The sequence below is a fragment of the Aquarana catesbeiana genome, linkage group LG11 (genome assembly GCF_042186555.1).
Source record: "Aquarana catesbeiana isolate 2022-GZ linkage group LG11, ASM4218655v1, whole genome shotgun sequence".
Classification (NCBI taxonomy): domain Eukaryota; kingdom Metazoa; phylum Chordata; class Amphibia; order Anura; family Ranidae; genus Aquarana; species Aquarana catesbeiana.
In genome coordinates, this window is record NC_133334.1 from 174,675,274 (window position 1) to 174,700,883 (window position 25,610).

A 25,610-nucleotide genomic window follows, 5' to 3' on the forward strand; every position below is an offset into this window, starting at 1 on the left:
TCATTTAGTGACAACTTTGTGCAAAAAAAAAAAAAAAAAAATTTGTCTCTTTCCCGCAACTTGTGTCGCAATATAAAATATTCCATGGACTCGACATGCCTCTCAGCAAATAGCTTGGGGTGTCTACTTTCCAAAATGGGGTCATTTGGGGGGGTTTTGAACTGTCCTGGCATTTTATGCACAACATTTAGAAGCTTATGTCACACATCACCCACTCTTCTAACCACTTGAAGACAAAGCCCTTTCTGACACTTATTGTTTACATGAAAAAGTTTTTTTTTTTTGCAAAAAAATTACTTTGAACCCCCAAACATTATATATTTTTTTAAAGCAAATGCCCTACAGATTAAAATGGTGGGTGTTTCATTTTTTTTTTTCACACAGTAATTGCGCAGCGATTTTTCAAACGCATTTTTTGGGGAAAAAACACACTTTTTTAAATTTTAATGCACTAAAACACACTATATTGCCCAAATGTTTGATGAAATAAAAAAGATGATCTTAGGCCGAGTACATGGATACCAAACATGACATGCTTTAAAACTGCGCACAAACGTGCAGTGGCAACAAAATAAATACATGTTTAAAAGCCTTCAAAAGCCTTTACAGGTTACCACTTTAGATTTACAGAGGAGGTCTACTGGAAAAATTACTGCACTCGATCTGGCCTTCGCGGTGATACCTCACATGCATGGTGCAATTGCTCTTTACATATGACGCCAGACCGCCGCTTGCGTTCGCCTTAGCGCGAGTGCAGGGGGCGACAGGGGTGCTTTTTTTTTTTTTTTTTTTTTTTCTTTATTATTTTTTTGCTTTTTTAATCTTACTTTTAAACTGTTCCTTTCATATTTTTTTTTTTAATCATTTTTATTGTTATCTCGGGGAATGTAAATATCCCCTATGATAGCAATAGGTAGTGACAGGTACTCTTTTTTGAAAAAATTGTGGTCTATTAGACCCTAGATCTCTCCTCTGCCCTCAAAGCATCTGACCACACCAAGATCGGTGTGATAAAATGCTTCCCCAATTTCCCAATGGCGCTATTAACATCCGGCGAAATCTAAGTCATGAAATACTCGTAGCTTCCGGTTTCTTAGGCCATAGAGATGTTTGGAGCCACTCTGGTCTCTGATCAGCTCTATGGTCAGCTGGCTGAATCACCGGCTGCATTCTCAGGTTCCCTGTTGAGACAGGAGAGCCAGAGAAAAACACGGAAGACGGTGGGGGTGGGGGGGGCATTCCCTCCCACGGCTTGTAAAGGCAGTCTAGAGGCTAATTAGCCGCTAGGATTGCTTTTACATGAAAGCCGACCGCTGGCTGAAAAGAATGATACCAAGATGATACCTAAACCTGCAAGCATCATTCTGGTATAACCACTCAAAGTCGTGAATGGCGTACCTGAAGACAAAAAAATGGTTAACAATGGTTAACAATAAAGCACAGTAAACAGTAAAGTATAAATAATTACACACCTGAAAAACAAACATGATAAAACATAATAACAATAACAATAAAACATTGCAGAATAGAATACAGTAAAAAAGAGCAGAACAATAGAGAGAGAGAGAATAGAGAGAGAGAACAATAAAACGACAACTATTTTTTTTTTATTTCATATTTTTTTTTTTTTTTTTTTACACTTTTTTTGTAACTAACTTTTATAACGGTAACCGGTTCCAGGTTCGGGTCTCTCAAAATGCGATGGCATCTTGGGAGACCCTGTGAAAGTGTGCCTAGTCTGTGCAATGCTGTACCCTACGCTAATACTCAACTAGTGAATGGTAGCGTTCAAAACATTCACCAATGCAAAGACCAGGATTGTCAGGACAGGAGGGACAATAATAGCGGGTGTCACGCCTATATCCGCGCTTGCTGCAGACACAACATCTTTTTTGGGGGGGTTCGTTGGGTAGGGGTACTCGGGAGGACATAAAGAAAATGCCTCTCATGCAGCCGACTGCATTTGGTTGGGGATGTGAATGGGGGAAGTACAGGCGCTGCAGAAGCGGTGGGTTCCCAATTAGGATTGGCGAATGCAGCAGGAAGGGCATTATGGGCACGACGGGCCTGTGTTTGTCTTTTTGGTGGCAGCGGGACACTACTTGTGCTTGCCACCTCACCAGCTTGAACTGCACTTATGGGACTCGCCACGTCACCAAGTCTTACTGCAGTGCTGGTTTGACTACGACCGGGGTGTACTAGGCCGCTGGCGCTTGCCAGTTCCCCAAAACGCTACCAAAAAACTGTTAGCGATCGCAGGGATCAGGCCTGACTCTGCGAACGCTGCAGTTATGCGTTTAGTGTTTTGTAAGTGACAGTGATTAATCGATACTGCACTTGGCTGGGCTGGGCCGGGCGGGGCGGAGGGGCAAAACGCAGGTGCTAGCAGGTATCTGGGCTGATCCCACTAACACTGCATTTTTGGGAACCCTAAACTGCTGGGGACGCTAGTATAGATCTGATCGGATCAGATATTGATCCGTTCAGATACTATACCACTAAGGGAGGTGTACGGTGCGTGCGTGGGTGTTAGCGGTACTGGCGCTAACCTGACGCTGCCTGGGGCTGGTGCTTGCCAGTTCACCAAAATGCTACCAAAAAAACTGTTAGCAATCGCAGGGATCAGGCCTGACTCTGCGAACGCTGCAGTTATGCGTTTAGTGCCTTGTAAGTGACAGTGATCGATCGATACTGCACTTGGGTGGGCTGGGCGGAGGGGCAAAACGCAGGTACTAGCAGGTATCTGGGCTGATCCCGCTAACACTGCGTTTTTGGGAACCCTAAACTGCTGGGGACGCTAGTATAGATCTGATCGGATCAGATATTGATCCGATCAGATACTATACCACTAAGGGAGGCGCATGCTGTGTGCGTGGGTGTTAGCGGTACTGGCGCTAATCTGACGCTGCCTGGGGCGACGCATATCACCGCCGGGCGATCGGGGGGCTAAACCTTTATTCGGTAATAAACGGCGGGTGCCCTGACACTATAAAAAAAAAAAAAAACTAACCAGCGTCAACCGTAACGGTTATACAGTGATCAGTGGTGAAAGGGTTAACTAGGGGGCAATCAAGGGGTTAAAGCATTTATTAGGTAGTATATGGGGGTCCCTGACGCTATAAAACGCTGACGGCGAACCTAAATATTTACCTCACTAACTAGCGTCACCAGCGACACTAATACAGCGATCAGAAAAATGATCGCTTAGCGACACTGGTGACAGGGGGTGATCAAGGGGTTAAAACTTTATTAGGGGGGGTTAGGGGGGTACCCTAGACCTACAGGGGGGTAACAGTAACTGTGCTAACACAGTAACTGTCACAAACTGACACAGCAGTAATCAGAAAAAAAAAAAAAAAAAAAAAACTGCTGGTGTCAGTTTGTGACTTGGGGGGGGATCGGGGGGCGATCGGGGGGGGGATCGGGGTGTAATGTGTGCCTGGCATGTTCTACTGTGTGTGTGTTGGTGCACTTACTCACATGTCGTCTCTCCTCGGGCCGGAACGGAAACTACCGACCCGAGGGGAGATTACATCACTTCCTTTGCTGCTGTTTAGCATACAGCAGCAAAGGAGTGTTCCCATTGGCCGGCGGCGATCGCGAGGGGGGGGCCACGAACGGATGGCCTCCCCCTCGTCTCTGATCGCCGGGGGACAGAACGGGACCGCCTCGGGCGGCGGGGGGGGGGTCCGATCGGACCCCCCACCCGCGGAAGGCAAATCACGTACATGTACGTGATTTTGCCTGTCCGTGCCGCCTTGCCGACGTACATCGGCGTGAGGCGGTCGTCAAGTGGTTAAACTAAAACTTTGTTGAAGCACCTTTTGATTCCATTACAGCACACTCGGTCTTTTTGGGTAGGAGTCTTAGGCTTCATGTACATGGGGCGTTTTTACAACCTCTCCTGAACGATTTAACTTGCCCAATAGTAACCCATGCTTAAAATGTCTGTCTTGCCGCGTTTACATGCCGCATTTAGCGGCGTGTGTATGTGTGTGTGTGTATGTGTATATGTGTATATATATGTGTGTATATATATATATATATATATATATATATATATATATATATATATATATATATATATATATATATATATATATATATATATATATATATATATATACACATACACATTGTGTATCTAGATAGAGATATATAATATATATATATTAGATATAGAGAGAGAGCTCTATTAGGGCTGGGAAAAAAATCGATGTAAATCTTGAATCGAGTTGAGGTCAAATCGATTCAAAGTTTAAGCAAATCGATTTTTTTTTTTCCCACCGCGCCGGTCCCGAGGCGCTGCGGGCATGAGTTTTTAGGCTAGGCCGCGGCTTTGGCCTAGTCCGCAGCTGCGGGCAAGGAGTTTTTAGGTGAGGCCGAGGGTTTGGCCTAGTCCGCGAGGCCGAACGCCGCGGACTAGGCCGAAGCCGCGGCCTCGCCTAAAAGCTCATGCCCGCAGCGCCTCAGGACCGGCGCAGTTTACAAAAAAAAACTTGGTTCGAATCGAGTTTTTTTTAAGAGAATCGAAGATACTCCTACCTACCCCTCCTATACTCCTACCTACCCCTCCTATACTCCTACCTACCCCCCCTATACTCCTATCTACCTCCATATACACCTACTTAAACACCCAATACACCTACCTACCCCACTATACTACTACCTACCCCTCCCCCTATAATCCTACCCCTCCCCCTATAATCCTACCTTCCCCCTATAATCCTACCTACCCCCCTATAGACCTACCTACCCCTCCCCCTATAATCCTACCTTCCCCCAATAGACCTACCTACCCCTCCCCCTATAATCCTACCTTCCCCCTATAATCCTACCTTCCCCCCCTATAGACCTACCTACCCCAATATACTCCTACCTACACACCTGCCTACCCCCCCATACACCTACCTACCCCCACTATACTCCTACCGACCCTACCCCCCCCCCCCTATACACCTACCTACCCCCCCTCCTATACACCTACCTACCCCCCCTCCTATACACCTACCTACCCCCCCTCTTATACACCTACCCCCTAGGGCTGGGAAAAAAATCGATTTAAATATTGAATCAAGTTGAGAGGTCAAATCGATTCAAAATTTAAGCAAATCGATTTAAAAAATTATTTTTTTTTTTTACACCGCGCCGGTCCCGAGGCGCTGCGGGCATGAGTTTTTAGGCGAGGCCGCGGCTTTGGCCTAGTCCGCGAGGCCGAACGCCGCGGACTAGGCCGAAGCCGCGGCCTCGCCTAAAAGCTCATGCCCGCAGCGCATCAGGACCGGCGCAGTTTACAAAAAAAAAAACTTGGTTCGAATCGAGTTTTTTTTTTTTTTTTTTTTTTAAGAGAATCGAAGATACTCCTACCTACCCCCCCTATACTCCTATCTACCTCCATATACACCTACCTAAACACCCAATACACCTACCTACCCCACTATACTACTACCTACCCCTTCCCCCTATAATCCTACCTACCCCCCTATACTCCTACCTACCCCTCCCCCTATAATCCTACCTTCCCCCAATAGACCTACCTACCCCTCCCCCTATAATCCTACCTTCCCCCTATAATCCTACCTTCCCCCCCTATAGACCTACCTACCCCCCCCATACACCTACCTACCCCCACTATACTCCTACCGACCCTACACCCCCCCTATACTCCTACCTACCCCCCCTCCTATACACCTACCTACCCCCCCTCCTATACACCTACCTACCCCCCCTCCTATACACCTACCCCCTAGGGCTGGGAAAAAAATCGATTTAAATATTGAATCAAGTTGAGAGGTCAAATCGATTCAAAATTTAAGCAAATCGATTTTTTTTTTAAAAAATTTTTTTTTTTTTTTTTTTTTACACCGCGCCGGTCCCGAGGCGCTGCGGGCATGAGTTTTTAGGCGAGGCCGCAGCTTTGGCCTAGTCCGCGGCTGCGGCCGGACGCCGCGGACTAGGCCGAAGCCACGGCCTCGCCTAAAAACTCATGCCCGCAGTGCCTCCGGACCAGTGCGGACACTGTGCCGGGCCTGAAGAGCTGCGGTCAAGGAGTTTTTAGGTGAGGCTTCGGCCTAGTCCGTGAGGCTGGACGCCGCGGACTAGGCCGAAGTCGCGGCCTCGCCTAAAAGCTCATGCCCGCAGCGCCACAAAACCGGCGCGGTTTACAAAAAGAAAAACTCGGTTCGAATCGTGAATCGATTTTTTTTTTTTTTAAGAAAATCTCCCTGCCCATATATATATTCTTTTCAAAATATCCAAAAACGAAACGTGGCTAAACGCAAGTTTCCACGTTTAGAAGCATTTGGCGCTTGAAATGCTTCTGAACTCATTTTTTTCGTTTAAAAAAAAGCCTTTAAACTCCACTGCCTAGAAACGACTGTAAACGACCCTGTATGTACTGATAAGATAACACAGAGGACAGTTCAGGGACAGCTGAAGAAAATGCCCAACTGCTCCTAAACATCCGTTTAGCAGCAGCAGTGTACATGAGGTCTTGACTTGCCAGTATTTGCCCACGCTTTGCAAAAACATTCCAAATCTGTCAGATTGCGAGGACATTTCCTGTGCACAGCCCTCTTCAGATCACCCCACAGATTTTCAATCGGATTCAGGTCTGAGCTCTGGCTGGGCCATTCCAAAACTTCAACTTTCTGGTGAAGCCATTCCTTTATTTGGATGTATACTTTGGGTCGTTGTCACGCTGAAAGATGAAGTTCCTCTTAATGTTCAGCTTTCTAGCAGAAGCCCGAAAGTTTTGTTCCAATATTGACTGGTATTTGGAACTCTTCATAATTTCCTCTCCCTTGACCAAGGCACCTGTTCCAGCTGAAGAAAAACAGCCCCAAAGCATGATACTGCCTCCACCATGCTTCACAGTGGGTTTGGTGTTGTGCAGTGTTTTTGCGCCAAACATCTCTTTTGGTATTATGGCCAAAAAGTTTAACCTTGGTTTCATCAGAACAGAACACATTTTCCCCACATGCTTTTTTTTAAATTTTTTTTCTTAAAAGGCCACTCTACCCCATAGCCTAGACATATGAAGAATAGGAGATTGTTGTGACATGTACCACACAGCCAGTACTTGCCAGATATTCCTGCATCTCCTTTAATGTTGCTGTAGGCCTCTTGGCAGCCTCCCTGACCAATTTTTTTTTTTTTCTCAACATTTCATCAATTTTGGAGGGATGTCCAGTTCTTGGTAATATCACTGTTGTGCCATATTTTCTCCACTTGATGATGAATGTCCTCACGGTGTTCCATGGTATAGCTAAATGCCTTGGAAATTATTTTGTACCTTTCTCCAGACGGATACCTTTTAACAATGAGATGCCTCTGATGCTTTGGAAGCTCTCTGCGGACCATGGCTTTTGCTGTAGGATAGGAAGGAAATGTCAGGAAAGGCCTACTAGAACAGTTAAACGTAATTTGAGGTTAATCAGAGGCACTTTAAATTAGGGCTGCAACTAACGATTATTTTCATAATCGATTAGTTGGTCGATTATTGTTTCGATTAATCGGTTAATAACCTTAAAAAAAAAAAAAATGTGTGGTGTATAATTTAGTTAATATGTAAAGTTTTAAAACAAGGCAATTTATTCTTAAATATCTCTATGCCGTGGTAAATAAAAATAGCCAACTATATGGTTAGGGAGCAAAATCTCTAATCCACTCTGAGAATAACAGACAGAAGAGATATACTGTATATACTATTAGAGGAGAGATAAGAACGTTCATTCGATTTGCTAATCGTTAGTGGGGTCAAATCGACGTTCATTTTCAACCACAGTGATGGGAAAATTTGGAAATAGAAAACTTCTTGGTGAAAGAAATTATCAGACAGTGTATGCGGTTTTCGTTCAGAAATTACAATTATTTGAAAAACAGAATGTTAAAAACAAGTGAAAATTTCAAACAACATTCTTTCATTCAGTGAATGTACAAAGATTTTTCGTCTGAATATTCTCATCTGAAAATTGATCAGTGTGGCCAGCATAAGGCTCAGTACACACCTATGCAGTTTGCTTTTGATCTATTACTGCAGTGCTCTTTGCTGTGCGTTTTGGCCAATTTGTTGTCGGGCAGATTAAAAAACACAAATTGCTGCAAAAATGCATTACATGCTTTTCTGCAGCTTCTCCATTGAAGTATATTGAATCAAAAAAGCACTGTTTTGCGTTAAAAAAAAGTCACTGACGCTTTCCAAATACGCAGCGGCTGAAAAAGCATAGATGTGAACGCGTCCCATAGGAAACCATGTTAATGAACTGTAGTCCGTTTCTGCAAAAAGCACCAAAAAACACATAGATGTGAACCAGGTCTAAAACATTTAGTAACATAATGGGGTTAAAAAAATTAATATTAGCCCTTTATAGTACAAAAAAAGCAAATCACTACTGTAAGGGCTTCATTTTTTTCACAGTAGAACTGTGAGAAATAGTTACAGTAGCTATTATTTGCTCTGGCACTATAAAGGGCTCATTTTAGTTTTTTTTAACCACATTATGTTACTGGCCGATTAATCGATTATGAAAATAGTAATCGATTGATTTCATAATCGATTAGTTGTCGATTAATCGATTAGTTGTTTCAGCCCTACTTTAAATGATGGCAGATGTGTACTGACTCCTATTTAATCTGAGTTTGAATGTGGTTGCTTAATTCTGAGCACGGTTACATCCCCAGTTATAAGAGGGTGTGCACACATTTTAGTTTTTTACTCCCCCCCCCCCCCCCAATTCATTTCAGAGTGAGCTGTAAAGTTTATAGGTCATATTAAAACCCCTGGAATGAATGGGCAGCGCTTCAGAAGCACTGCAACACAGGAGTTTTTAACCCCTTTTGGGTTAAAAGCGGCGCTTAACCACTTCAGCCCCAGACCATGTGGCTGCCTAAAATCCAGAGGACTTTTTACAATTTAGCACTGCTTTAACTGGTAATTGAGTGGTCATGCAATGTTGTACCCAAACAAAATTTGCGTCCTTTTTTTCCCCCCCCATAGATAGAGCTTTCTTTTTATAGTATTTGATTGCCTCTGTGATTTTTATTTATTTATTTTGGCGATATGGAAAAAGACCTTTAAATTTTGAAAAAAAAAATATTTTCTACTTTTTGTTATAAGAAAAATCCAATAAACTCAATTTTAGTCATACATTTATGCCAAAATGTATTCAGCCCTATGTTCTTGGCAAAAAAAAAATAAATCAATAAGCGTATATTGGTTTGCACAAAAGTTATAGCGTCTACAAACTAGGGTGCATTTTCTGGAATTTATGCAGCTTTTAGTTTGACTGTTGATCTCATTTCTTGCGGTGCTAAAATGGCAAGGCAGTACAAACAGCCCCCAAATGACCCCATTTTGGAAAGTAGACACCCCAAGGAAATTGCTGAGAGGCATATTGAGCCCATTGAATATTTAATTTTTTTTTTTTTTCCCCTTTTTTTTTAAAGCGGGGGTCCACCTATCTATTGTGTTTTTTTTTTTTTTTTTTTTTTTTTGAGTTCATTCACAAACTTTTCTTCTCAGCATTACATACTCACATATTGTGTGTAATATGTCCGCCTGTGTCATATTTCGTCGGAAAGAATAACTTATATTATTCACTGTAGGCGGTTTCCATCTTCATTGTGGGCATTTGAAGCCCACAAGCATTTATTTCCTGTATGTGGTGAATGCTGTGCTTCCAGCATTCACCGCTTGTTCCCGCACATGCTCAGTGGCATCCTGGGAAGCCTGAGACTAGCTCCCAGGAGTCTGGGAGAGGCTAGAAACACCTACTCCCACGGGAGGAGAACCAGGAAGTGCAAAGAAGAATAGAAAAATAAAAGGTAATTACGGCGATTTAAATTTTTTAAACGGCATGTCAGCATCTAGGCAAGGAAGAGAATACATACAGATATTGTTCAAAATTTGGGTGGAACCCCGCTTTAAAAACTCGATTTCACGATTCGAATTTTTTTTTTTTTTTTTGCTTTTTTATTTTTAAACTGTTACTTTCATTTTTTTTTTTTTTCCTTTTTTATAGGGGAATGTAAATATCCCCTATGATGGCAATAGGTAGTGACAGGTATTTTTTTTTTTTTTTTTTTTTTTTTTTTTTTTTTTATATGGGGTCTGTTAGACCCTAGATCTCTCCTCCTGCCCTCCAAGCATCTGACCACACCAAGATCGGTGTGATAAAATGTTTTCCCAATTTCCCAATGACGTTTATATCCAGCAAAATCTAAGCCATGAAATGCTCGTAGCTTCCGGTTTCTTAGGCCATAGAGATGATTGGCGCTGTTCTGGTCTCTGATAAGCTCTATGGTTAGCTGGCAGAACCACCGGCTGCATTCTCAGGTTCCCTGTTGGGACAGGAGAGCCAGAGCAAACCATGGAGGGGGAACATTCCCTCCCACTGCTTGTAAAAGCAGTCTAGAGGCTAATTAGCCACTAGGATTGCTTTTACATGAAAGCCGACCGCTGGCTGAAAAGAATGATGCCAAGATGATACCTAAACCTGCAGGCATCATTCTGGTATAACCACTCAGTCCAGCAACATACCAGTATGTTGCTGGTCCTTGTTGGGCATATATTGTGATTTTTTTTTTTTTTTTTTCATGCAGCCTGTGGGCTGAACGAAAGATTGATCGGTGGGTATGCCCACCATTAGAATACCTCCCTTCATCCACCCACTTCTAATGATGGGCATACATGCACCATTTGGTGTTTAACTGTGGTGGTGAAATCACCTCCTACAGCGCTGGTGTCACGGCTTTATGTATCATGGGATCGAACGCTGTTGCTGTCAAGATAAATAAATCCGCGCTGCAGCTGAATGGCGTACCTGGCAGGGATTACATTCCTGAAAAGCAAACCTGATAAAACATAATAACAATAAAACATTGCAGAATAGAGTACAGTAAAAAGAGCAGAACAATAGAGAGAACAATAAAATGACTATTTTTTTGTGTGTGTATATGTGTGTGTGTGTGTGTGTGTGTATGTGTGTATATATATATATATATATATATCTGTTCGGGTCTCTCAAAATGCGATGGCATCTTGGGAGACCCTGTGAAAGTGTGTCCTATTCTGTGCAGTGCTGTACCCTACTCTAAAACTCCACCAGTGTATAGTAGCATTCAAAACTACTAGGGAGGACATACGGAAAATGCCTCTCATGCAGCCGGCTTACTGCATTTGGATTGGAAAGGGAGGTGAAGCACTGTCGGCAAACAGAAGGGCTCTGACGATCTCTTCCTGGAATTTAAGGAAGGATCCAGTCCGTCCTGAAGGTCTGTATAGCACATGAGCATTCAGCGAAGCCAATTGAAATGGACACTTTTTTTTTTTTTTGTACCAGCGTCTGGCCTTACGGGCAGCTAGGTACGGTGCCAACTGGTCGCTGAGTTCCACCCCTCCCATATTTTGGTTATATTCATGGACACAGAGGGCTTTCTCCACAACACCAGTCGCCGTAGGAATTTGGACCGTCGTGTCTGCGTGAAGGGAGGACAGAACGAAAACATTCTTATCCCTCCACTTCACAGCGAGCAAATTATTACACTTCAAGCAGACTCTCCCCCAGCCTAAGACAGGAATCTACAAGCCTCTGGGGAAAGCCCTGGCGATTAGATCGCACGGTGCAACATGCACCAATTTGATCAAATAGGTGACTGAAAAGTGGCACGCTCGTGTAATAATTGTCCACATACAAATGGTACCCCTTTCTGAATAAGGGTGACACCAAGTCACCCTTATTCGGAAAGGGGTATCTTGCCAGCGCTCCCTATGTTATCTGGGCAGTTCGCCGGCTCTACGTGACTATCTCATCCCTCGTAAACCTTAAAACTATATGTATAGCCTGTGGCCCTGTCAAAGAGCTCATACATCTTGACCCCGTATCTGTCACGCTTGCTGGGAAGATACTGTTTAAAAAAACAAGCAGCCAGAAAATTTAATCAGGGACTCCTCAACGCAGACAACTTGATCAAGAGTAAACAAGGCTGCAAAACGTTGGTTGAAGTGGTTTGAGGGGCCGAATTTTGTAGAGCTGATCATATCCGGGTCTCCACGAGGACAACAGTTCATTATTGTTGAAGTGCATGAACCGCAAGATCTGCTCATATCGTGCCCTGGTCATGGAAGCAGAGAACATGGGTGTATGGTGAATTGGGTCAGTGGACCAATATGACCGCAACTCGCTCTTTTTAGTTACGCCCATGAGGAGGGATAGGCCCAGAAAGGTCTTAACTTTGGAAACCGTAATTGGTTTCCAATCTCTGGCAATGAAGGATAACTGGGGATTAGCAGCGATGAATTGACCAGCATACAAATTACCTTGGTCCACAATAGATCTATAGAGATCTTCCGCGAAAAACCACGAATAAAAAATCAAGTGACGTAAGATCAACTGTTTCCACCTGAATTCCGGGTTGGCCAGTGAATGGGGGAAGAACGGGTGCTGCAGAAGTGGTGGGCTCCCAATTAGGATTGGCAAATTCTGCAGGAAGGACACTATGGGCACGATGGGTCTGTCTTTGTCTTGGTGCCAGCGGGACACTACTTGTGATGATGCAGTGCTGGATGTACGACCAGGGTGTACTAGTCCGTTGGTGCTTGCCAGATCACCAGAAGGATGATCGGCACTGGTACTTCTCTGCTCCATTCGAGAGCCCTGCGTTTCTTGCACCTCAACAGCAGAAGATTGGGGTCTGGTACGCCTGACCTTGGCAGGGACCACAGCTCCATCGTCGGAGCTATCTGTCATGGAGCTGCTGTCGTCTACAGGATCGTATTCTGAGCCTGAATCTGACAGATGAGTGACTTCCTCTTCTCTGTCATGCTCAGAAACGTGTAGGCCTCTTCACTAGTGTACCTTTGATTTGCCATTTTGGGCTCTAAATCTACTGGTACACTAGTGAGAAAAGCTCCTAGGCTGTCAGCAACTGTATCAAACGCTACCAAAAAAGTGTTGGCGATCACAGGGATCAGGCCTGACTCTGCGAACGCTGCAGGTTATGTGTTTGGTGTTTTGTAAGTGACCATGATCAATCGATACTGCACTTGGGGGGAGCTGGGCGGAGGGGCAAAAGTATGTATTCCCCTTTCCTCCCTACACACATGAGCAGCTAATTAGCCAGCATTCACGCTGCCCAAAATGGACATATAGTGCACAGGAAGGGGTCACTTGAAAATATACTGGCCAGATAAACTGACCTGATGTATACAAGGGAAAAAAATTCCATAAAACCGGAGCCTACGCACTAATCTACCATACCACAGCCATCTTTTACATAACTACCTCAAAATACGTTTAATAAAATAAAAAAAAATAAATGTATATAGAAATAATTTTAAAAAATTACTTTCAGACCCCCTCGGAACAAGGACCTTGGCCTCAAAAATCCATGAAGATTCCCCTACTCAGTTGCCTGATGAAATTACCTCTCCTCCAATGACTTTCTACCCATTCGATCCCCCAAGATTTTAATGAACTCAAGTTTTTATCATGGGCATATTTAAAATAGTTGGGTACACTATGTGTGACTAGTAGAAGGTGATTTTAGATTACGATCTACAGTTTAGACAGGTTGAACATATTAGAAATCAATGGGATATTCTGAGAAAAGATAAGGTATTGGGACCTCTTTTGCTGGTACATCCAGGATTCATCTATAGGAAGGCCCCCACACTGAAAGATAGATTGGCCCCTGGGGTTTTTAGGCCCACCAGTACCTAAGAAAGCACCTTGTTTAATGTGTTGACAGGTTTTTATGCATGTGGGAAATGTCTAGCATGTTGTCAGGCCAGGTCAAATGTTAAAAGGAGGAAAAATTATATTTCCACCAGCACAGGGAATGAATACCCCATCCATGATTTCATTACTTGTGGGACCACAGGTGTTTGTGTTTGATTGTGGATGTGGGCTCCAATACATTGACTGTACATCTAGGGCATTGCACATAAGAGTGGAAAAACATGAGGAATATCAAAAAAGAGTAGTCACACATAATGTACTCAAGCATTTTAAATATGCCAATGAGAAAAACCTAAGTATATTAAAGGTTTGGTATATCGAACGGGTAGAAAGACATTGGAGTGGTAATTTCATCAGGCAACTGAGGAAGAGAATCTTCATAGATATTTGAAGCCAAGGTCCTTGTTCCGAGGAGCCTGAATGTATATTTTTTATATTATTATTTCTATTTAATTTTATTTTTATTTTTTAATTTTTTTCCTTATTAAACGCTTTTTGAGGTACAGGGGGTCCCCGGGTTACAAACAAGTTAGGGACTGTAGGTTTGTTCTTAAGTTGAATCTGTTTGTAAGTCGGAACAGCTACATTTTTTAAGTGTAGCTCCAGCCAAAAAAACTATTTTTAAGCTTTTTGGATAGCATAGGGAAGGGTTAACACACCTGTAACATTTGTTTTGCTGTGTGTTCTCCTTTTCAGAAGATTTCACCTCACTTTCTGTCCCAATGACAATTGGATTTTGAAAATTTTGGGTTGTTGTGGAAACAAGCCTTGGTGATAAAGCATCAGTGGAGGTACCTTTTACCCATAATAGCTCTTACAGGAGTGAATTTCCCTTCCTAGGGGTAGATTTCCTCTCACTTCCTGTTGTCTCCCTCCGTTTGTAAGTAGGAGTCGTTTGTAAGTCGGATGTTTGTAACTAGGGGACCCCCTGTAGTTATGTACAAGATGAATGTGGTATGGTAGATTAGTGCATAGGCTCTGGTTTTGTGGAATTTTCTTCCTGTATACATCAGGTCAGTTTATCTGGTCATGTCCCCAGTATATTTTCAAGTGACCCCTTCCTGTACACTATATGTCCATTTTGAGCAGCGTAATTGTTAGCTAATTAGCTGCACACGTGCATATGGAGGAGAGGGGAGTGTATAAGCCTGTTCAGTGATGTTGTGGCCCCACCCCTTACTGAAGAAGTCGACGCCCTGACACGCGCACTGACATCACAACCATGGCCATCTTGAGAATTGGATATTTGTAATGCCTTGCAGTTTGCACAAGCTGATTGTGCTTCACTTGTAAATGTACCCTTTTATCCTATTAAATCCTTTGGAAACGGAGAGCACTAGATGTCAGCGTTTTTTTTTTTTTTTTTTTTTTTGCATATGATACTGTATCGGGCAAGAAGATTGGGGTTCTCAGAGCACTATTGGGGAGCAATTTCATCCAGGGAGGTCTGTAATCCATAGTGTGCCAGGTGTCATTTCCCCAGAGGGGATAACTGTTGATTTTTCTCTGTTATGAGATAAGCAGCCTGTGAAACTGGTGGTGGAGAGCACTCATCCTTGTTTACACTGTGTGGTGAATTGATTTATGGCAGGATTTTCTTCAGTCAAATATTACTCACATTAACTTTTGTTATAAGATTATTCACATTTATTGGATTGCATTGTTATTATTGTACTTGTACACTTTTAATAGTGCAATATTTATTTGTATTGTATTTCTCACAGTATAGTCATGGATTATGCATGTTTTCAGTCATGTTGTTAGATGTTAACCACTTAAGGACCAGCCTCGTTTTGGATTTTAGGTGTTTACATGTTTAAAACAGGTTTTCCCCCTTTCGTCTTTCAGGACAGCCACCATGAGAGATGGTCTCCTCCTCTTCCTCTAGGAAACACTGCGCCAGCCCATAAATTCTTACTTCCCCCTGCCAGACCTCAGTATTAGTGTTTCTTCCGGTGGGGAGACACTGTGCAAGGAACCAGGCCATTCAGTCAGGGTGACTGCGGCTGTTTATATTTTTTGGAGCCTGTAATGGGAGCAGGGGTTTCCTAGGGCATAGGGGGGACTTACCCCTCGTTCTATTGCCACCACTTCCTAGCCGAGTGCGGCTTCAGGTTGGGGGGACTCCCTATCGCAGCTACAGGGCTGCAGCAGGCAAGCGTTCACCTTCCCTGTATTCCATACAGACCGCTCTCTTTTTTTCTTTTTTTTTGGAACTAGGCGGGCCGGACGACGGGCGACGTCATTTCCGGCGGAAGGGCGAGTGCTTGCCTTTGACCCACGACTTCCGGTTCCGGGTCGCGGCGCTGATAGGGAAGCCAGGCACAGGCTGGAGACGAGTCTGGGACGCGCACAGGCAGCGTGGGACTCGGTAGTAGCAACCACCTGCAAGTCATGTCGGAAGCAGATGCTCAGCCAACGGACACTACCTCCAGCCTTCCTAAGGTAAGAGTGCCCTGGGGAAGAGTACTCTTTATCTAGGATTGTCCCTCCATGTATAGTTCCTGTCATGGGGGGGCAGACACCCTGGGTGGTCAGGGGAGGGAGGCTCAGATCCCCACATATTAAGGAGGGTCTTGTGCACTCCCAGGGTTGTATCCTTGTTTTTTTGAAAAAAAAAAAAGTGACAAAATGTCATAGCTCTAAGAGGTGTGCCTCTTGCAGGGACACTTTAGGGGAAACATGGACAAAGGTCTTGTGTAGGGAGTGCATAGACTCCCTTGTTAAGGAGAGGGACTCTGAACAGGAGTCAGGACTTGCAGCCTCGGTTAAGGAGCTTTCGTCCACCTTCTCTTCATTTAAAGCCTTATTTGAAAGGTTTCAGCCTCCCTTTAGTCCAGTCCCCCAGGATACAACCTCGCCTCAGGCTCAGGGCTCTGCTCCTGCCCAACCTGCAACTTCAGTTAGGGCAGTGGAAGCTCCAGGGCCCTCCGGAGTGGAACAAAGACAACCAGACAGTTCCTCCTCCGATTCCCAGGATGGTTCAGAGGGAGAGGACCTGGACGGGATGTCCAGGAAATTCTCCAGATATAAATTATCCCTGGAAGAGGTAGAGGACCTCTTAGGGGCTATTTATACAACCCTCGGTATTCAGGAAGACAGGAAACCCCTGACCCTTCATGACCAAATGTACAAGGGTTTAGGGGAACAAAGGAGGAAAGTTTTTTCAGTACATGAGGTACTGGTTGAAACTATTAAAAAGGAGTGGCAGGATCCCGAAAGGAAACCCTTTTTTTTTCTAGATCCTTAAAAAGGAGATTTCCATTCTCGGATGATCCTACATCTATCTGGAATAAAAGTCCCAAGTTAGATGCTGCCTTCTCCCAGGTTTCCAGACACACAGACCTGGCTTTTGAGGACATGGGGGCCCTGGTGGATGTCATGGATAAGAGAATAGACTCTCTTCTCAAAAAGACTTGGGATTCAACAATTGGTAATTTAAAACCTGAGTTGGCTGTCACAGTAGTGGCTCGCAATCTGGAGCACTGGCTCTCTAAGATTCAGGAGCATATTGAAGCTGGAACGGCAAAAGAAACCATTCTATCTTCTTTCCCTACGATTCTGCGGGGTATCGCCTACATAGCTGATGCCTCGGCAGAATCAGTCCGTATGTCGGCCAGATCAGCGGCTCTGGCCAATTCGGCCAGGAGAGCCCTCTGGCTAAAAACTTGGCCGGGCGATAGCGCCTCTAAGGCCAAGTTGTGCGGCATACCGTTAACGGGAGACCTTCTCTTCGGCCCAGGGTTAGAGACCGTCTTGGACCGCACAGCAGACAGGAAGAAATCCTTCACAGTTAAGCGGAAAACCCCTACACAGACAAAGAAGGGGTTTCGTCCGCAAAAGCATAAAGAAATTCCAAAGCCGGAAGGGCAAAAGAAATTCTGGGGTCAGAAGAAGGGCAGGGGAGGGGCGATTTTTCGCCCTCCTGAACAGCCCCGTAAAAACCAATGACTCCCCAACCAGGGTGGGGGGGAAGACTGGGGGCCTTCCTCCCACAGTGGGAAGCGATATCCCCCAATCGCTTTATCCTAGGGATTATAAGAAGGGGGTACCATATCGAATTCACAAATCCTCCTCCACGGAGATTTCTTGTCACGCACCTACCCAGGTGTACGGCAAAAGCCGAGGCTCTGTTGGAAGCATTAAGAGATCTGGTAGATCAAGATGTGGTTCTCAGAGTTCCAAAGACCGAGGAGGGAGAGGGTTTCTATTCACACATCTTCGTAGTGAAGAAACCCACAGGGAAATTCAGACTGATTCTGAATCTAAAGCCCCTGAACAGGTCAGTGACGTACAGGAGATTCCGTATGGAAACAATTTTCACAGTCAGAGCCCTGTTGCCCCGCAACTGCTTTATGGTATCTCTGGACCTAAGGGACGCGTATCTACACGTTCCTATTACAGAAGCCTCGCAGAGGTTTCTTCGGCTAGCGGTAAATGTAGGTGGAACAACGGTACATCTACAGTTTCAGGCGCTGCCTTTCGGGCTATCCTCCTCGCCCCGCATTTTCACCAAGGTCTTGGCGGAGGTGATGGCCTTTCTTCGACTCCAGGGAATATCAGTGATGGCATACCTGGACGACCTGCTCCTGTTTGCACCGTGTCCACTGCAGTTAGTCAGAGATCTAGAACTAACAAAGAGAGTTCTTACAGGTCTAGGGTGGCTAATGAACTTGGAGAAATCCAGTTTGATTCCCTCTCAGCGCATCACGTACTTAGGCTATCTGTTGGACTCAACGCTACTGAGAGTGTTTCTTCCAGCAGAAAAAGTACAAAAACTGGACAGGGCAGTGGCTGTTCTCCAGTGCAGCAGTCAGGTCTCCATAAGAGTTCTGATGTCGGTCCTGGGACTATTAACCGCTACCCTCCCAGCAGTGCAATGGGCAGGTCTGCACTTTCGTCCCTTACAGTCCTTTGTCTTAAGGGTGTGGGATCACAGTCAGAAAGATCTGGACACCTTGGTACAGGTTCCACCCCAAGTAAAGAGATCCCTCTGGTGGTGGAGGAGGGTCTCAAACTTGTCGCAGGGTCGTCTGTGGTTCATCCCAGTTTCTCAGGTGGTAACCACAGACGCAAGCGGCAAGGGTTGGGGGGCGCATCTGGGTTCCCTTTTAGCACAGGGCACCTGGGAGGGCGACGAACTAAGAAGGTCGTCCAATTGGAAGGAGCTGAGGGCAATCGGGCTAGCACTCAGGTTCTTCAAGGAGGAGCTACTGGGCCACCATGTTCAGGTGCGGTCGGACAACTCGTCCGCCGTGGCCTATGTAAACAAACAGGGCGGCACGAGAAACGGAGTCCTGTCGGCCTTAGCATCAGACATTCTGAACTGGGCCGAGATTCACACTCTCTCACTCTCAGCAGTCTTCCTGAGAGGAGAAAAGAATGTGATAGCAGATTTTCTCAGCCGAACCAAACTGAGAGGGCGATTGGATCCTCAACCAGGAGGTTTTCAATCTCATTTCAGAGAAATGGGGTCCTCCAGAAGTAGATCTGTTCGCGTCAAGAAGCAACGCGAAAGCCCCTTGTTTTTTCTCCCTAAACAGAGGGGAGGGAGTGCTAGGGGTCGACGCATTGATCCAGAACTGGCATTTCAGAATCTGCTATGCCTTCCCGCCCCCAGCATTATTACCGGCAGTTCTCAGGAAGTTCCAGATGGAAAACACGTCCCTGATTCTAGTAGCACCACATTGGCCAAAGAGGGCTTGGTTCTCAGTACTCAAGCAACTAGCGGTCGAACCTCCCTTATTCCTGCCACCTCGAGAGGATCTCCTCTCACAGGGCCCAGTCCTCTGTCCACAGGTTCACCAATGGCAGTTAGCGGCCTGGCTACTGAGGAGGGTATGCTAAGAGCTAGGGGTTTTTCTGAGAAATTAATCTCCACCCTCCTCAACAGCAGGAAGAAGGAAACACGCCAGATTTATAAAAAGGTCTGGGTACGTTTCAATGAATGGTGTGCGGAAGGCTCCTTTGTGGTACACAGTCCCACAACGGTGTTGGAATTCCTTCAGTGCGGGGCAGATAGGGGTTTATCCATAAGTACCCTTAAAGGTCAGGTGTCAGCACTCAGTGCTTATTTAGAAAAGCATCTGGCCACCAACCCTTGGGTGGTCAGATTCTTTAAGGCTCTGTCTAGACAAAGACCGGTTCAGGGCCCTCCCTTTCCCAAGTGGGACCTATCTTTAGTTTTACAGGGCCTGACGGGAACCCCCTTTGAACCTTTAGAGGAATGTCAACTAAAGGATCTTACGTTAAAAACAGTTTTTTTGGTAGCAGTGACAACTGCCAGGAGAGTCAGCGAGATTGAGGCCTTATCTGTTAGACCTCCTTTTTGCGTTATTTTTCCAGATCGGATCATCTTCAAGACACTGATCCAGCATTTTTACCTAAGGTTGCTTCTGGTTTTCACAGAAGTCAGGAGGTAGTTCTACCCTCATTTTGTCCCAACCCCTCGGGGGAAAGGGAATTAAAATTTCATTCGTTGGACGTAAGGAGATGTATCCTTCAGTACCTAGAGCTGACCAAGAGGTTTAGAAAGTCAGACTCTTTATTTATTTTGTTTTCTGGGGCCAGAAAAGGATGCAAAGCGTCTCGACGCACTATTGCCAGATGGCTCAGAGTAGCCATTGACCAGGCCTATACATTAGCAGGGAAAGAAATCCCAATGGGTATAAGGGCACACTCTACTAGAGCTATGGCAGCTTCTCAGGCAGAGAAGGCTGGAGCAACACCAGAGCAGATATGCAGGGCTGCAACATGGTCCAGCTATTCCACTTTCGTTAAGCACTACAGAGTGGACCTGGTGTCGGCTAGTAAGCAAGCCTTTGGGCGAAAGGTGTTGCAAGCTGTAGTCCCACCCTAACTGGTAAGTGCTCGTTCATCCTCTCATGGTGGCTGTCCTGAAAGACGAAAGGGGAAAATTAAAGTTACGTACCGGTAACGTCTTTTCCAGTAGTCTTTCAGGACAGCCCTAGTTACCCACCCGAAATTTTGGGGTGTCTTATAAAAGACCAGAACGCAGCATGATAATGATATGGAATAGTATGTTATTAATGTGTTCTTGTGTCTCCCCAGCTGACCGGAGGTAATCTTGGAATATACTGAGGTCTGGCAGGGGGAAGTAAGAATTTATGGGCTGGCGCAGTGTTTCCTAGAGGAAGAGGAGGAGACTATCTCTCATGGTGGCTGTCCTGAAAGACTACTGGAAAAGACGTTACCGGTACGTAACTTTAATTTTTCTGCTAGAAAATTACTTAGAACCCCCAAACATTATATATGGTTTTTCTTCTAACACCCTAGTGAATACAATGGCGGTCATTGCAATACTTTTTTTTGCACCGTATTTGCGCAGCGGTCTTATAAGTGCACTTTTTTTTGGAAAAATTTCACTTTTTTGAATAAAAAAATAAAACAGTAAAGTTATCCCAATTTTTTTTTATATTGTGAAATATAATGTTACGCCAAGTAAATTGATACCCAACATGTCATGCTTGAAAATTGCGCCCGCTCGTGGAATGACGTCAAACTTTTACCCTCAAAAATCTCCATAGGCGACGTTTAAAAAAATTCTACAGGTTGCATATTTTGCGCTACAGAGGAGGTCTAGGGCTAGAATTATTGCTCTCGCTCTACCGGTCGCGGCGATACCTCACATGTGTGGTTTGACCATCGTTTTCATATGCGGGTGCTACTCGCGTATGCGATCGCTTCTGCACGCGAGCTCGTCGGGACAGGGGGGTTTAAAAAATTTTTTTTTTTTATTATTTTTTTTACAATATTTTATTTATTTTTACACTGTTTTAAAAAAAAAAAAAAAATTGTGTCACTTTTATTCCTATTACAAGGAATGTAAATATCCCTTGTAATAGAAAAAAGCATGGCAGGACCTCTTAAATATGAGATCTGGGGTCAAAAAGACCTCAGATCTCACACTAAAATGCAATAAAAAAAAAAAAAAAGTCATTTAGAAAAATGACATTTGAAAAAATATGCCTTTAAGAGGCGTGGACGGAAGTGACGTTTTGACGTCGCTTCCGCCCAGCAGTGTCATGGAGACGAGTGAGCGCCATCTTGGCCTCACTCGTCTCCAGACACACCACGGCACAGGACGCGATCGCCTCCGCCGCTACCGACGGCTCCGGTAAGCGGCGGAGGGCACCGGATCGCGGCGGGAGGGGGGGGGCCCTCTCCCGCCACCGATAAAAGTGATCTCGCGGCGAATCCGCCGCAGGGACCACTTTTATCTGAAAGCCAGCCGCCGCACGAAAACGGGGATACCGGGGTTATGGCAGCTAGCTGCTGCCATAACGATATCCCCGTTCAAACGTATGACGTACATAGTCGTGCGGCGGTCGGGAAGTGGTTAAGTAGCGCAGCACACTTTTTTGGCACATAATTTGATTATAGGTGGAAGTGAAATGACTTAGTGACATCGGTTACTTTAGTAGTAATTATATTCTCAGATTGCGCTGATTGATGTTTTTTTTTTCCCAACAGGCGCTAGTGATATAGTGATACAAAATTGTATCAATCATTACCATATGTTGGAAAAACCAAACCATCAACTTCATAAGCAATTAATACAGTGCATTGTGCTCAATATTGTGAATATGGTAAGATGATAAACCAGTCCTTTTTAAATAGTCTATAAATTCTTCGGTGATAAATTTGCAAAAAGTAACCCCATCACCATTGGCAGTAATCTAGGGCTGCAACTAACGATTATTTTCATAATCGATTAGTTGGCCGATTGTTTCGATTAATTGGTTAATAACCTTAAAAAAAGTGTGGTGTATAATTTACCGTATTGTCGTATAACACGCACTTTTTCCCCCTTAAAATCGGGAAAATCGTGGGTGCACATTATACGCCGATCTCCGCTGATTTTGAGTGGAGCGATCGCCGCCGAGATACACATAGCCGAGGGTACACGGCTCTTCTCGGCTCCGCTCACAGTCGCGCCCAGTCCCGCCATTGGGACTGGGCGTGACTGAGCAGAGCCGAGAAGAGACGAATACACTGGGCTATGTGCATCTCGGCGGCGCCAATTGTAAATCCATCCAAGGCTGCAATGGCACTGACAAGGCTGCAGATGGACACTGATAAGGCTGCATTTATGGGCATTTAAATGTAAGTTTTTTTTTTCCCCTCCTTAAACTTCCCTCCTAAACTTAAGGTGCGTGTTATACGCCAATAAATACAGTAGTTAATATGTAAAGTTTAAAAAAAAAGGCAATTCTTAAATCTCTATGCAGTGGTAAATACTGTATAAATAACCAACTATATTGTTAGAGAGCAAAATCTGTAATCCACTCTGAGAATAACAGACAGAAGAGATATACAGTATATACTATTAGAGGTTGAATCTGGTAAATATCATCAGACTCGGATCAATTTTTTTTATTTAAAGAAAAAAAAGTTAGACCCCTTTCACATGTGTGGATCCATATTCAGACATTCACTTGCTCAGCAGGGATCGCTCTGTTGATCCCCGCTGAGCCGGCGGATGACAAGTCCGTCTTTGCACACTGTGCAGAAACAGACCTGTCAGATCTCCGCTCTCCTATGGGGGGGATCGGATGAAAATGGCTAGCCTGTTCGTTTTCATCCGATCGACGGATGGAAAATGGGGTTTCCATCCGTCTGGTTTTAGTGGGGCGGATCGGATGTCAGCGGACATGTTACAGCTGACATCTTTCATAGAGATGTATGGAGCGACCGTTTAGGTCCGCCTGAAAAAACTGACAGGCGGATCTGAATGGTCCACACAGGTGAAAGGGCCCTTACACTGTTTTGCAGATTTTCAAACAGAGCTGTAATATATTATATGCTGGCCATACAAAAACAATGTCTTCCTTCAAATAAAATGTCACGTTCGTTCGATTTTCTAATAGTTGGGTCAAATTGACTTTCGTTTTCAACCACAGTGACGGGAAAATTTAGAAATAGAAAAATTCTTGGTCAAAGGAATTTTTAGACAGTGTATGTGCTTTTCGTTCAGAAATTACATTCATTTTAAAACAGAATGTTAAAAGCAAGTGAGATTTTCAAACAAAATTCTTTCATTCAGAGAATGTAAAGATTTTTCGTATGAATATTCTTGTCTGAAAATTGAAGGCTCAGTACACACCTATGCGGTTTGCTTTTGATTTGATCTGTTTCTGCAGTGCTTTTTGCTGTACGTTTTGATTTTTGCACACGTGATTTTGCTGCGATTCGCGTTTTTGCTTTTTTTTTTTGGCCAATTTGGCAGATTAAAAAATACAAATTGCTGCAAAAATGCATTACATGCTTTTCTTCCACTTCTCCATTGAGTCTATTGAACCAAAAAAGTACAGTTTTGTGTTGAAAAAAGTCCTTGACCCTTTCCAAATACTCAGCAGCTGAAAGCATAGATGTTGAAGTGTCCCATAGGAAACCATGTTAAATCAACTGTAGTGGGTTTGTGCAAAAAGCACCAAAAAACACACAGGTGTGATCCAGGCCTAAGATGTTTAGTAACATAATCGGAGTAAAAAAACAAAAAAATTAGCCCTTTATAGTACAAAGAAAATGATCACTACTGTAAATGTTACTTTCACTGTTCCACAGTAAAAAAAAGGATACCCTTACAGTAGCGATCATTTGCTCTTTTTGTACTATAAAGGGCTAATTTTTTGTTTTCTTAACCCCATCATGTTACTGCCCGAATAATCGATTATGAAATTAATTGCGTTGTAAGTTGCTTAAAGTCTCGCTGAAGTAGTGTTGTGTGGAGATGAAACCTGAAGTTCAGGACCCGGAAATGACGTGACCGTTTTAACGTACATTTCGTTTTACATCCTCGGGAAGCCTAGTGACTTTAACTAGAGAGGTCATATTTTTCTGGTGAGTAGAAAATCTTAACCAAGCACATTGGGTGTATTCTGCAGAGAGTACCGGCAATGGGGGGAAGGTGTTACGTTTTTGATAAATTATCACTGAAGAATTTATGGACTTTTAAAAGGACTGGTTTATTATCTTACCATATTCACAATATTGAGCACGTTGCACTTTATTAATGCTTATGAAGTTGGTTTGGTTTTTCAACATGGCAATTATTGATACAATTGTGTTTTATTATCACTATATCACTACACTTTAAGGGGAGCAGCTGTAATCAATCGCTTTATTCACACCAATTAGTTAATAGCACAAGATTTTCGTTTATTATATACAACTGTATTCGCATTGCATGTGATCGGCACAGCAATGCGGTGCAAATCACATGCGATGTCTGTGTTCGAAATAGTGTGAACGCAATCTTAGTGGATGTAAACCCTCTCTACCCAGTGAAGCCTCAGATGGATACATAGAGATGAAACCAATCTCCCTACATATGTTTCACATGTATATCTGCTGTCTTAAGCTTTCTATATTCTGTAGAAGGTGCACATCGTGTTAGATTTTTCTCCTGTTTCAGCTGTGGGAGTGAAGTCTTGGCATACTGCATGATAGCTGATTGTCGGAAAGCCCACCCCCCCCCTCCGCATAGGCAGAGGAACAAAGATACAGTGCTGTGCTGTGAATAGACAAGCTCTCGGCGCATCGGTCTTTAAGTTCCATCCCTGACACTAATTTTCCATGTTGGGGAGCTTGTCAGAAGTTATGCTGATAACAGAAGAACGGAGCAGCAGAAAGACACTGAACTTAGGGCTTTGGAGAGAGATAAACACTACAGATATGTGCCTAGGTCAAATTTCATGAATGGGGTTTACATCCACTTTTATTTATACATTTGATAATCCTTTGATGTAGCGCAGCATTGTTTTTGCACTAGATAATTACCTTCAGTGTATTTTGCTTCACTTGCTACACAAAAATGAACAAGAGGGACTGATTCTAATTGCACCAAAC

The 25,610-nt window shown here is 44.1% G+C and overlaps 1 protein-coding gene across 7 annotated transcripts in view; it reads left to right on the top strand.

The window, feature by feature from the left end:
- Positions 1-25,610, top strand: part of SF1 (splicing factor 1) — a 216,754-nt gene that overhangs the window by 73,252 nt on the left and 117,892 nt on the right. Inside the window, exon 1 of one of the 7 annotated variants that reach the window (XM_073605058.1) lies at positions 20,799-20,955. The exons of the other annotated variants lie outside the window; for them this stretch is intronic. Coding sequence (XP_073461159.1) covers positions 20,915-20,955 — 41 coding nt within the window. The 5' untranslated portion in view covers positions 20,799-20,914. Of the gene's footprint in view, positions 1-20,798; positions 20,956-25,610 lie in introns of those variants that run through there. 7 annotated transcript variants of the gene reach the window in all.